The 13,338-nt window shown below is 39.0% G+C and overlaps 1 protein-coding gene and 1 long non-coding RNA gene across 3 annotated transcripts in view; one reads left to right on the forward strand and one right to left on the reverse strand.

Moving 5' to 3' along the window:
• Positions 1-4,184, forward strand: part of LOC148130556 (uncharacterized) — a 25,581-nt gene extending 21,397 nt beyond the window's left edge. The window contains exon 3 of the long non-coding RNA XR_015749884.1: positions 3,150-4,184. This is a non-coding gene — a long non-coding RNA (uncharacterized LOC148130556). The remainder of the gene's footprint in view (positions 1-3,149) is intronic.
• TGFBRAP1 (transforming growth factor beta receptor associated protein 1) overlaps positions 1-13,129 on the reverse strand; it is a 23,702-nt gene extending 10,573 nt beyond the window's left edge. The window contains exons 1-5 of one of the 2 annotated variants that reach the window (XM_087967192.1): positions 12,944-13,129; positions 7,765-8,689; positions 5,995-6,189; positions 4,927-5,081; positions 1,744-1,826 (exon numbers count right to left, since the gene is read on the reverse strand). In XM_087967192.1, coding sequence (XP_087823318.1) covers positions 1,744-1,826; positions 4,927-5,081; positions 5,995-6,189; positions 7,765-8,449 — 1,118 coding nt within the window. In that variant the 5' untranslated portion in view covers positions 8,450-8,689; positions 12,944-13,129. Of the gene's footprint in view, positions 1-1,743; positions 1,827-4,926; positions 5,082-5,994; positions 6,190-7,764; positions 8,690-10,690; positions 11,914-12,943 lie in introns of those variants that run through there. The other variant, XM_026666767.2, reaches the window with a different exon arrangement.
• Between the last annotated feature and the right edge of the window lie 209 nt (positions 13,130-13,338).

Consider the following 13,338-nt stretch of genomic DNA (forward strand, 5'->3'; position numbering starts at 1 on the left):
CTGTGTTAATGTCTATCCAGTGTGTGCACTTGAAAACTTAAGAGGCAGATTCAGCAAGGAAAGCCCAGGGTGGTTTTATAAAAGTTATCTTTCCTAATCCCACTGTAAACCAATACTTAAAAAAAAACATTCAGCACAAAACAAACTGGTTTCAAATTGTGTGCCCCCGCCATTTTTAACAAAATGGAAATTTGTTTGTTTTCTCCTACAGAATATTAAAATATCTATTTAAAAATTAAAAGTTCTTTCACCAAAACCAGGCAATAATTTCCCCTTTTTTTTTAGCCAAAGCAGTTTTTTAAATATGACAATGGCTTTAAAATACATCATATAAATACATATTGGAAAACCTGGACTGTGCACATTTTAGATATCAGATCAGTCGTTTGAATAATATATTAATGTAACTGTTTTTTTCTTTGAGAACAGCCTACAAAATAATTTCTACCTGTTTTGATCCTGACTTGCTTTTACTATATATCTCATACAGTATGTGAGAAACTTGGACTGCAGAGAATGTAAACTGGCCAAAATTGTTATCAGCGGCATAACACTGAGCGGTACAGGATGTAATCTAGTTCACGATCAGAATTTGCTCAGCCTAAATACCCTGCATTAGAAATCCAGCTCTCAAATTTTTCTTGGATTGAGAAGTTTAAGACTCACATATAATTATCAAGTAACTCATGCTCAGCTGCTTGAGCAGCAAATACGCAATCTTATTTCAGTATTAACTCTCTATCTGGTGTATCCAACAAGAAAACGAATCCACTGGCAGATGAGAAAGGCAGAACCTTACAGTCCTGTCACAAGCCCAATGTACAGGAATCAAGACTAGTCCGTTTCCTTGAACATCACTTAAAGACCAGCGTCAATTTCATTTGGTCCATTGACTAAATCTCGTGCTTTTTATGTATTTCGGGCCAATGTCCTAAAGTTTTTAAAGCCAACTAATCAAGCAATGGTGAGTGTGATGACCTGAGGTATGGCACAAAAACAACAAAGTCACAAAAGTAGATAACGTCCCTTTAATACCTCCAACTTGGCCCCCAATGTTCAATTATCATCGGCTGAAGAAAAAACTCTCCCAAGAATAGGTTTTAAAGGGAAGAAATTCAGTCCGAACCCAACATACATATAAATTATAAATAAAAACCAACACAAACCACGCTGCAGCAATTAACGAGACAAGGCAGGATAAGGAATTGAAGACTTCAAAAGATAACGAAACACAAACAGTTGGGAGGACACCAGAACCCAGATAAGACTTGGCAAACCAAAACAATTCATGCTTTGCTTCCAGCAAGGAGCTGTACGCAAACATCCTTTTTAAATCCCGTCTTCCCAGCTGCAGCTAATGAAGGGAATCAGGGCCTTTTTCTCCCCCGTAACCCACGTTGCTCCCTTATCCGTTCCTCCCTGCGTGCCCTAGGATGAAGAGAGGATAGGCCTGGGTCTTCCTCTCAATGCCCAGCCGGACTGTGCCCTTCCCCAGTTTCCTCCATAGCCACTGGAGCCACACTCCCACTCCCTGTCAGCTGTTCTATCTCTCCCTCGGAATCAGATTCCAACAGGGGCATGACAATGAGCTAGACCAATATTTCTCAATCTTTGGTGACTTGGAGATGGGTGGATTGCAGTTTCTATGATTCCCCAGGCAGCATCCACTCATCTTCAAGTCACCAAGGTGGAGAAACACTGAACTAGACTGCAAGAATGTTTCTTACCCCATAGCAGCATTACCTGAAGAGCTCTTTTGCTTCAAGGAACTGGAGCTGGGCAAACTGGATAAACCCCGCTTGCTGCAAAATTCGTTTGTACATTGTCTGCCAAGGAATCAAAGAAAAGTAATTTAAGTCAAAAACGCAACTGCTAGAAAGTGACCAATGAACCACCTGTTTTCATTATAATAAGGAAGAAGAAAAAAACTGGCCCGATTCAGAAGTCATTTCCACATTGTAAGCCTGAGATATAGCTTGAGAGAGCTGGAAATGAATTGCCCTTTCACCTTGGGACTGCACAACACAACAGTCGGGCACCAGCTAGTTCAAAAGAATCCTGAGTATACTCCAAAAAAAATATAGTTGCAGTAGAAAATTCTACAGGGCATTCAAATGACTTCTGTACTATAATCAAAAGTATGCTTTAAATGAAGATTCTTCTGAAGAATCACTCACAGTGGAAATAAGCACTAAAGTATTAAGTGCACTTACATATCTCAGAGCACCCTTTCTCAACCTTGTCAACCTTAAGATGCATGGATTTCAGATCCCAGAATTCCCCAGCCAACTTGCTAGCTGAAGAATTCTGGGAGTAAAAATCCACACTTCTTAAAGATGCCTTGGTTGAGAAACACTGTCTTGGAGAATGAACACATCTTGGAAAAATTCATATAGTTTCATATGTACATGCTGCAAAAAATGTCCGTTTGCAATTTTAAGATCTGGGATGTATACTCTTCCTTCCATGAAATGCTTGCCAAAAGTTTTAGGCACTCGGAAGCACACGTTATTAATTTAATCAATTTACATCACCAGCCATCTTTATTAATGGGAATAGAAACAAAACATCTGAATTAAGACCCAATATTTTAAAGTGTTCTAATTATATATTTACAGCCATACAATAATGAACCATTTTCAATTATTTAGTCCTTTCACTGGTGCAAGCACAAACTTGATTAATCCTACAAACCAATCAATTCATAGCCCAGATACCCTCTACCAAATATAAAGGCAATCAAACTATTGTAACTGAACACTGTTACACATTCAAAACCCAGGCTGCCCGTTTCTGGAAGAAGATATGTGTGTTTACTGAGACACGCCAAGATTACAGCCACAAAACTGGAATGGGTGTATCAAGACTTAAATTAAAATGACTAATATCATTAGAGGTAGTCCTCAACTTACAACATTTCATTTAGTGATTGTTCAAAGTTACAATGGCACTGAAAAAACTGACTTATGTCCAGTGGTGGGATTCATATTTTTTTACTACCTGTTCTATGGGCGTGACTTGGTGGGCGTGGCAGGGAAAGGACACTACAAAATCTCCATTCCCACCCCACTCCAGGGGAAGGATACTATAAAATCCCCATTGTCTTCCCACCCCACTAACCTGCTTTCCATCTCCATTCTCCTGTGCAGGGCAACAAAAGAAGACCCAGCTGATCAGGAGGCAGAGAATAGAAGTGGTATTCCGAACTACTCAAAATTTCCAGTACTGGTTCTCCAAACTACTAAAAATTTCCGCTACCAGTTCTCCAGAAGTGGTCAGAACCGGATGAATACCACCTCTGCTTATGTCCATTTTTCACAGTTATGAACTTTGCAGCATCTCCATGATCATGTGATCAAAATTCAGATGCTTGGCAACTGGCTCACATTTATGATGGTTGCAGTGTCTTGGGGTCATGTAATCATTTTTTGTGACCTTCAGACAAGCCAAGTCAATGAGGAAACCAGTCACTTAACAACCGGATTATTAACTTATCAACTGCAGTGATTCACTTAAGAACTGTGGCAAGAAAGGTCGCAAAATGGGGCAAAACTCACTAAACAAATGTCTCACTTAACAACAGAACTTTTGGGCTCCATTGTGATAGTAAATCGAGGACTACCTTCATTTCTCTGTTGAATAGATTCTAATGTATATTTTGCCTTTTTTATTACTATAATTGCTATAATTGTCTAACCACATGCACTATCAAATTGAATGCTAATTAAAAAGCAATTTCTTAGTAATCATAGTAGCAACTACATTAACTACAGTAGCAACTACATTATATTTAGTACTGCAGACCCACAGGATGATTTTATTAGTTCTACTGAGCTATTAACTCCATTGGGCACTTCAATTCCTTTAATTCAGGCTGGTTATCAGAAGAATTTCAGGAATAACTGGTTCTCCAAGTTTGCTTGCCTCCAATTTCCAGCCATTTCTCTTTTTGCATCTTTGAGTGTGCGAGCTTTTAAGCAGAGATCCCATTCCTTGATTGTGCTCAAGACAAAGGAGCATGATAAAAATCACATACTGGAAGGCAAAGCAATTGGAGGCCTTTACCAATACAGGAAAACCAGTTGGATATCAAAAACAGCGTGTACCATGCTTCAAATATGTGAACTATCTTTGATAAATACCTGAATTTTTGTAAGTTTGTTAAATGAATACATTGCATTGGTAAACAAGACTTGATGAAGTCAGTAAGTTGTCTTCAGGTAAAAACATTTAGATAAGGGTAAGGGAAGCCAAAAGATGTTTCAAGATTTTTTTTTTTTAACATTTGTTAAAACGTTCATTACAATTACAATACGTAAGGGTAGTTCATCACTCCTGACACAGCTAATTTAACCACAGAGCTGTGGAATTCACACAAGTGCACTCCCAAGATTACCACTGTGCAAAATATTTCAAATTTGAACCATTTAAATCAGGGGTGTCCAACCTTGGCAACTTTAAGACTTGTGGACTTCAACTCCCAGAATTCCTCAGCCAGCAACTGGCTGAGGAATTCTGGGAGTTGAAGTCCACAAGTCTTAAAGTTGCCAAGGTTGGACACCCCTGATTTAAATGTTCATAACATTTAGCACACAAGCATAAAATAGTTTACTTCAAGGAGCAAAGAGACTACTTCACGCATAAAACATTTTTATAATATTTAAAAAAAACCTTTTGAACTTGTAACAGAACTTTCTGAACTCAAAAAAGCATGCTTGGAAGTACATACTGGAAGTATCCCATTTCATATTCAAAGCAAAGTAATATTCTTGCTTGAAACAAAAGATTCAAATTCAAAACATTTTGTACGTCCTTACCTAGATCTATCTCTTGAAGACATAATACATTAACAAATACACAGAAGTACATTTTTAACTTCATAATCGTCTGAGGACAGTCAGAGACGTTTTAAAATCAGAGGCAAACCTGAAATTTCTCCTTTGGAATATTCCTTTCGGCTCCCTTTGCTAACACCAATGCTTCTTCAACTCTTCGGCTACCCAAAAGGTCTTGAATTTGTTTTTCCAGAGGCAGCGGGACCAAGAAGTATACTCCTTTGGTAGTAGCTACAATTACTTTCCCTAATTTTAAAAACAAAACAAAATGTCCAATTTACAAAGCAAAGCATGAGAGAGAGAATACGTATACTCTTATAAAGGGAAAATAAATATTTCCAATGCTATACAGTAGGAACATATACAAGCATAGCCATTTTTCTCAAATAGTAATGCAAATTGTAAAATTATAATTTCTACTAGGGCTGAATAACCCTCTTTCACTATTTCAAGGGAGAAATAGTGATCCAAGATACAAGTGATATAAGTTATTCAAAAGGTCTTTGTGGGTCATGGATGTTTGCTGATCTTTCACAATTGATTTTCCTTTCATCCATTTGGATGAGGAAATGAAACCCCAGTTTACAACAGTCCAGATTTGCTGAGGTTTTCCTGTTATTTATATATGATTGCCAACATGAACAGAAGCTTCATGCAGCAGCTAGCAAAAAGGACTTGTGAGACTGTTTAGTGTCTTACACAACAAACCGATCAATACAAAAGAAATAAAAAGCAGATTATGGGTTCTCTCAATCAAACAGTTTTGACTTCTAGAGACAAGTCCCTGCAGTTTTCTGCAACATTTTTGGAAGTGACTTGCCATGATTTACTACATTCCTAGGCCTGAGAGAAAGAACTGGGCCAGTCAACCAGCTGATTGGTTGGTTGTTTATTAAATTTATGTGCCACCCATTTCACTATCAAGCAACTCTGAGCAGTTATTGTGCCCAAGGCAGGATAAAACTCCACAGTCTCCCACCTTTTAAACCAGGGGTGTCCAACCTTGGTAACGTTAAGCCTGGAGGACTTCAACTCCCAGAATTCCCCAGCCAGCTTTGTTGAAGTCCTCCAGGCTTAATGTTATCAAGGTTGGACACCCCTGGTTTAAACCAACACTTCAATCACTAGACCAGAGTGACTCTCTCTCCCTCTTACGTACCTTCAAAATCTTGTAGGATATGCCCATCCTTAAAGGGCAAGGTTTGCTTCTGCTGCTGGTCCAGCATACTATGCACAGTAATGAATTCTTCATCTAGAGCAATTACGTACGGGAAATAGAGGGCAGCCCCAATCACCTTTTCTGACCAGCGAACAGGAGCCCGCTGGGAAATTCCATCCACAGTTGCAAACATACCTGCCAATGTATAAAGAGAAGAAATTAGAACTTTCTCAGGCAACTGACAATCACCCTGAATTCCAAGCTGCTGTTTGTATAAAGGTATACCTGCTGCAAAAAAGGCATGGAGCGCCGTGATAATTTCCAAGCATGTCTCAAATATATTCTGCCATCTGAAAAAGTGCATCAGATGTTCCTATTCTGTTCTATAATTTTAGGCTACAGAATTGTGGCATACTAACTATTTGCACCCTGACGCAATCTTCAAAATTACCTTCTTTCCTTGATAGCAGGGCTATTGGTTTTCCTTAAAGTATGGCTGCCTCTATACATTTCTACATTTAATGCAAGATCACAATACAGAGACTTTTTTGCCACAGTTCAATCAATTTCTCCATGCTTTGGTTGTCCTTAACTCTTATTGCTAGAATTAAATTTCACTTTGAAACGCAGAGTTGGAAGGATCTTAGTTATTACTTGCTCATCCCTGCTCAATGAAATAATTATATTATCCCTGGCAAATGGCCACCCAACTCAGCTACTAGCAATGAAGATCTGCTTACATCCTCTTGAAGCAGTTCATTTCACTGCCAAAAAGATTTTTTAATCACAGTTCTTACTGTCAGCATTATTTTGTCACTTAAATGGCTGTTTTTGTTCAGAAATAAGTGCCATGGAGTTCACTTAGTACTTACTTTTCAGAGGAACTATTTAGCAATCACAGTTAACACAGGACTTCTTCCATCATATAAAAAACAGGCAATCGCTATTGATAAAATCCAGACAGTCCCATTTATCAAAGAAGAGGACAGTTGCATATTTTCCTCTTTATAACATATAAGCTATTCATCTGGTTAATAAATATGTTAGATCACATATTTCATGTTTTCATAATACACAAGTGTTTGAATACTTAAATAAGAAATTCATCCCAAGAATTCTTATTCCATTTATGAAGCAGTTTCATAAAAATGGAACTGATTACCCTTCGGAAAATTCAATCAAATCAAGAAAAGACTTTTGAAGCCAAAATTCTATTTTTAAATTAATACCCATAGTAGAAATGCTACTGTTCTATGAAAAGAAAATTAAAAACATTTAGTGACAGTTTTTAAATTATATTTAACAAAGCTCATATTTGCTTTTTAAAATTTTTATTTCATTTTACTATTGCTAGCTTGATTCTTTTGCAGAATGTTAAGGATTTTAGATTCAGAATATAATCAATTACAGTTTAGAACTAACTACTTTATTTAATACTTTAATCCATTTCTTTTTTGGATTGCTCCTATTGTTAGAAGTCAGAGAGGTGTAATTGTCACAGAAATGTGGAATGGACACTAATAAAATCCTCCACAGGTTACTAATTCCATAAGGAGAGGAGGTATTTTTCTAAATGAACAGACATTCACAACTAACTCTCTGGATATCTTTAATGAGAAGGCAACAATCCAGTTTAGCATTCATCAACATTTCATGAATTTTGATTTTGCAATATTATTTCTGCAGAAATCTTGTGAAATTATTATGCAGGAGGAAGAAGGGTTAAGAAAAGGTAGAGCAAAAGTTCCCCAATTATGAGTTGAAGCTTACCTAATCCCCCAGGTGCAGCCAACAGGAACTCTTCCCTGCCTATCCTTTTCACAATTGGCCGCTTCTGTTCACCAGTGTAAGGAAAGAGCTCCTGGGAAGCTCCGGTATTGTAGTTCAGTATAATATATTGGTTAGCGAGAGCAAGGCATAAGTAATAGCCATCCACCGCTACAGCACAAGGTTGCTCTCGCGTGCAACATTCTTTCAAAATCTGTACTTTGTCCTCATAGACCAAATATATTTGGATGGTCCTCCGTTTCACTGAAACAATACACACTTCCACACAGAATGGATCCCCATTGACAGGGTTCTCATTCAATGTGAACATCAGGGCTCCTTTGATTCTGGCCCCAGTGGAGATGGGTTCCAAGTTGATCATGTTCATTAAAGTGATGGTATTGTCACAGAGCACCAGAAGCCTGTTAAGCGCAGAAGCTGCTTTCAGCTCTCCCACAGCCTTCCGGCAACTGAGGTACTTATGCAGCTGCTTGGAAATAGAAAAAGGTGTTTTTTCAGAAGGGGAATTTTTCTCCTCCAAGAGAAAATGGCAAATAGAACCCTCATTTGTTCCAATGTAAAGATTTCGTCCACAGCACTCCACACATTCAATATGGATACGAGATCTGTCATCTATCAGCATCTCCCACTCAACTGTGGGAACAAGCTTGAAGGCCTTGACACTCATTGTGCTTTCCAGAAGATGGCCTACTAAACTAATAAATAAAAAGAAACTGGATTTCTGGACTTCTGGATTGAAAGCTACATTGTCTTTTCATCATTCAAAATGCCAGGCTTCCCCTTTATTTAAAACTTTAATGGTATGAAATTGACAATTTTCACAGCTGAGGAGTAAATGTCTGAAGATAGCTATTTTAATATAATTGAACTCTTGCATCTGCAGCTTGGACAGCCATAGAAATTGAACCTGTAAATGTAAATAAATACGTACATAAATAAACACTGCTCTAGAACAGAGATCCCTCAAAAGAATAAGACAGATGTTAGTTTCATGACTGCTTAGCACCCAAGACTTTGGAGCATACTTCCATCTTCTAAAATCCTCAAGAAATTATCATGAGAATTGCCGGAACTCATATCTAATCGCAACAAGTAGCTCAGCACGGTATGCCAATATCATCTAGCACTAGTCTCAACACATCTGTGCCTCACAGTTACCTAAAACAGGGTTCTTCAAACTTGGCAAGTTTAAGACTTGTGGACTTCGACTCCCAGAATTCCTCCTCCAGTCATGTTAGCTCAGGAATTCTGGGAGTTGAAGTCCACAAGTCTTAAGCTTGCCAAGTTTGAAGACCCTTGACCTAAAAAAAATGCTGCTATTTAATTTTTGGAATCATGCTATAGGCCACTGTGCCAGACAGGTTATCCTTCCCCAACTCAGTCCTCTTCAGATATGCTCTTTTCATGGTTGATAAATTCTGCAGAATTTAAGTTGCCAGTTTTCAGATAGAATATATTCTTGGTAATATTGTATTATTTATAAACAGTGCAATCTAAGTATGCTTATTTAAAAGTAATCCTCATCATATTGGACAGGCTAGTCCCTCTTCACATTGGTGTCTGCAGTTGTAGACACTGCAACAAAAAGACCACTGGCTGAACAGTCTTAACAGCTTGTAGGTTTAGCTATTTTGCTTTTAGAACAGATTTTACAGAACATGGTATCATCCAATTTCCATTACATTTTGCAGGTGCAGAATGCAACACACTCTGACCCACTTTTCTTCGTATTTAGATGAAACCAACATTCTAATTGTTTAAACAAAATTTGTAAGTTTGTACTATATTTGGATCTTTAAAAATCCATCAAATTCTAAATCATATTTGATTAAGGATTAACATGATTTTGAATGATTGTACCTATTTTTTTAATTGTTTTTCTTCAATCTTTATTTACTAACACAAATGTAAATAAGCAAAGTATGAGAAATTACAATTAAGACTATGATTAAAAATACATAATTTCATTATATCTACAGACGAAACTCTTTCATTCTCAGCCTCATGTACATAGGACGAATACTACTCTATTTTAAGAAGAGTATTCTTATGTTGTAAGAATAACTAAAAATGTAAAATGCATTTATAATCTGCATGTACTTAAATATTAATAAGTCTATAAGTAACTGATTTGCTGTAATGCACAAAATAGAAGTGACTGTGGAACCATATGGAGCCCTAAAGCTTTAAAGCAAGCATCCTAATGTAGTTGAATTAGGAAATATAAGGCTATATATTCAGAAATCTTGATAATCGCAATAAAAGTACAGTATCTTCCGTAAGGATTCCACCATGCCTTTAAAATGGCACTGCTTCAATAAATGTTCAATAATTCCTGTTTTTAAAGCATTTTTTTCCTCAACTGATGTCTGCTGGCCTTGCATGCTCTTAACTTCCACTGCTATAATCAAACACATCTGGAAAACATCAGATGTGATGTAAGATTCTGGATCCTTCTGTAAGCAGCTTGAATGCAAGGGTTAAGATGCTGGACTAGAAATGGGATTCAGTCCACCTTAAGCCAAAGCTCACGGAGGACTTTAGATCAGACATCTTCTCCCAGACCTACCCAACTCATAGGATCATTGGGGGTGGGGATTGGAGGTGGGACCTCTACAAATATCCCTTTGAGCTTCTGCAGGAAAGTCAGAATATACATGAACATACAAATAAATCAATCATCCCAAATTATTGTCATTTTCAAGAGCAACAGCCAGTCTTTGGTGGGTACAATTCTTTCTCCCTCAAAAAACGGACCAATAAGTCTTGCACCGGCTGCCACTTCAGTTTTATTGTATCCATTGGAGGGGATGTAGCGGAAGAGACCACCTGCCAACTCTCATCTTACACCTGAAGGAGAGCTACCTATCTCGGCTCCTCGGGTCTCCACTGAGTGCTCCATCCTTACCATAAGTGAAGCCCTCAGCTCTTCTCCAAAATCACCCTCCTTAATTCCTCCAGGCTCAAGCCAGCCTTGGCAGGATCCCGTCCTTTCCTGCTTCCTCGCCCACGGAAGATGGGTGGGACGTGGCGTTTCGCATCCTGTCGTTTCCAGAGGCACCTACCCTGGCCAGGCCGAGCTTCTGAGCCCAGGCAGCCCCTCCCTCCAGGCTGGGTCAAGCGCCCGGGCGGGGGGCTGCTACACCGGCGATGGCCATGGGAAGAGGCCGGAGCCGAGAGCGAGGAGAAGGCGAACAGCAGGTCCGGCGCAGGAGTGGAAGTGGAGATGCAACCTGCCGCCCCTCCTCCCAAGCCGTCCGCCGAGGCCTCCGCTCAGGGCAGGCCAGCCGGCGCCACCGCCTTCGCTCCCCGCCGGATCCCCGGGAAATCCGCAGCTCCCTTGCCAACGCCGTGCTCTCCAGCAGCTGGCTCTTCCTCCGGGGGCGGCTCCCCGGCCCTTCCGGTCACAAGGCAGGCTGACAGGCGGATTCTTCCCTCTGACTGGTGCAGGGCGGCCCGCTGGGTGGGTTTGACCGGCGCAAAGTTTCGTCAGAGCGCAATCCTCGGCTCAGCAACCGGAGGGCTCTGGGAGACTGTGTTTGGGGTTGGATTTCCACCGGAAAGCGGGGCTTCTGCCCGTGGGAGCGCAGCCTTTGGCTCCAACGCGTCGAGAGCTGAAGCTAGTTCCTAATCCTCGGTTTCTTGGATGCAACTTGGAAAGAGGACCACGCCGTAAACGTTGACCTATAATGCTTTTCTAATGTTGGATCTAAAACGACGCGTGCAATTGTTTTAACAAAAGTGATCCGCATGCAAAAAAGAAAAGAAAAGAAAAGAAAAGAAAAGAAAAGAAAAGAAAAAAGAAGTGCCCTGGAAATCCAATAAAAGATCTGGGGGACTGTTCCCAGAGTTTTTGCCTCACCTCGGTTCGTGCACTTAAAAGTCCAGGACAATGTCCCTTGTGACACGGATCTAGAGCTTGCTGTAGGTACATCATTCCCATTAAGTAAGCAGCAGCAGCAAAATGGGATATAAAAATAAGCAGGAAGGGTTAGGGTTAAAATTAAATTATGTCAGGCTCTGTCTTTGGCATAGGCATGGCTCTGCTAATCTTTCGCCTCATGTACTGTATATTGGCCCAAATGTTATCAGAATATAAGAAATAATATCTTGAAGCCAGTTATAGTGTCCACAGGGTGCAACCAAAAAAAAGTGAAAAGAGCAGTGGTGTCATGCAATTGAAGCTTTGCCTATTTTTATGTGCAACACTTTGCTACTGTCTTGACTTTTTAAACCGTAAGCCGCAGATCACCTGAAGACAGTCCCAATCATATCATGAGAGTATCCAGAAGAAAATCCTTGATGAGCTGGAATAGAATCCCATCTAGTCCAAAGCTTTCCATATATTGCCATTATAAGGAAACAAATGTTCTTTGTTCTAATTTAGCATGGGAAAGCAAAATGTGAATATAAGGAATATATGCCGGGCTACTGAATCGAGGCCAAAAATAAAAGGTGATATAAGAAGAAACATAAAAAGGGTAAATGTTACTTCCCGTTGACCAGACAAAAATTAAGAAAACTGAAAAAACAATCTTAAAGATCAAATGCCTAAACAATTAAATATACTGATAACTGTAAATAATCTTTGTTTTTAAATTAAAAATGGCAATGTGTAAAGCTCTTCATAAAAATTAATATTTTTAAATTAAAAAATTAAGTTTGTGAATTTTAAGCGCCTGCAGTTCTTAATGGCAATATTGAGTATGAATAAGAAAGTAGAGCAGAATACCACATCTGGTAAAGTTTTAGTTAAATGTTTGCCATCTGACTCTAGTGGTAAATTTTAGCTCTTTCAAAGACATTTCTGTAATTTTGACCCCGTTTATTTATCTTGCCTGCAACCTTCTTCCTCTACTTTCCTTAAACTGGCATAGCTTAGCAATTTGTAGTCAAAGACTCAAAGACTGTATTAACATATAATAATTAAGTAAGCATTTAATTACTACTGTATGTAATTTAGGATTATATTTCTACTGATATACAGTACATACACAGCTCCAACTCCAATAAAAACCAGAAAGCAGGCTGGAAACTGGGAAACTACATTCTAGTCCTGCTTTAGGCATAGTCAGCTGTATGACTAGGGGCAAGTCACATTCTCTGGGGCAAACCACTCACGAAAAATGATGGCAAGATGCATTTTCCCTGTCTTACTTACCTTAGGGATGGGAGCCATTTGGTCCCTTGAGGGCCAGACTGTAATTTTAGGATTCACGTAGTAGTAGACTTCTTTTTCCACATACAGTTCCCATGTGCCCTAATAGCTGAGCTGTGGCAGTGGGACATCTTTAGAACAGTCTGTGTACTGTTTAGATTGCATGAACTCCAGGAATTCCATTTGAATAAGATAAGATAAGCACAGCCAAATATTAACAACCAGTGCATCCAGTTTGTAGGTTAATGATTTCTTTATGATATCTATTGCATATCAGATATTCAGGTTTCTGACATTGCACTATGAACATTGTGAAGGGCAGCATGAATTAGACTGATAAGCAACTGATTTTAGAGCCAGTGATCTAAATTTGGGAATTACTATTAATCAAAACAACA

The sequence above is a fragment of the Notechis scutatus genome, chromosome 5, assembly GCF_049901735.1.
Source record: "Notechis scutatus isolate UNSWTSFEM ecotype Mainland chromosome 5, rNotScu1.2, whole genome shotgun sequence".
Classification (NCBI taxonomy): Eukaryota; Metazoa; Chordata; class Lepidosauria; order Squamata; family Elapidae; genus Notechis; species Notechis scutatus.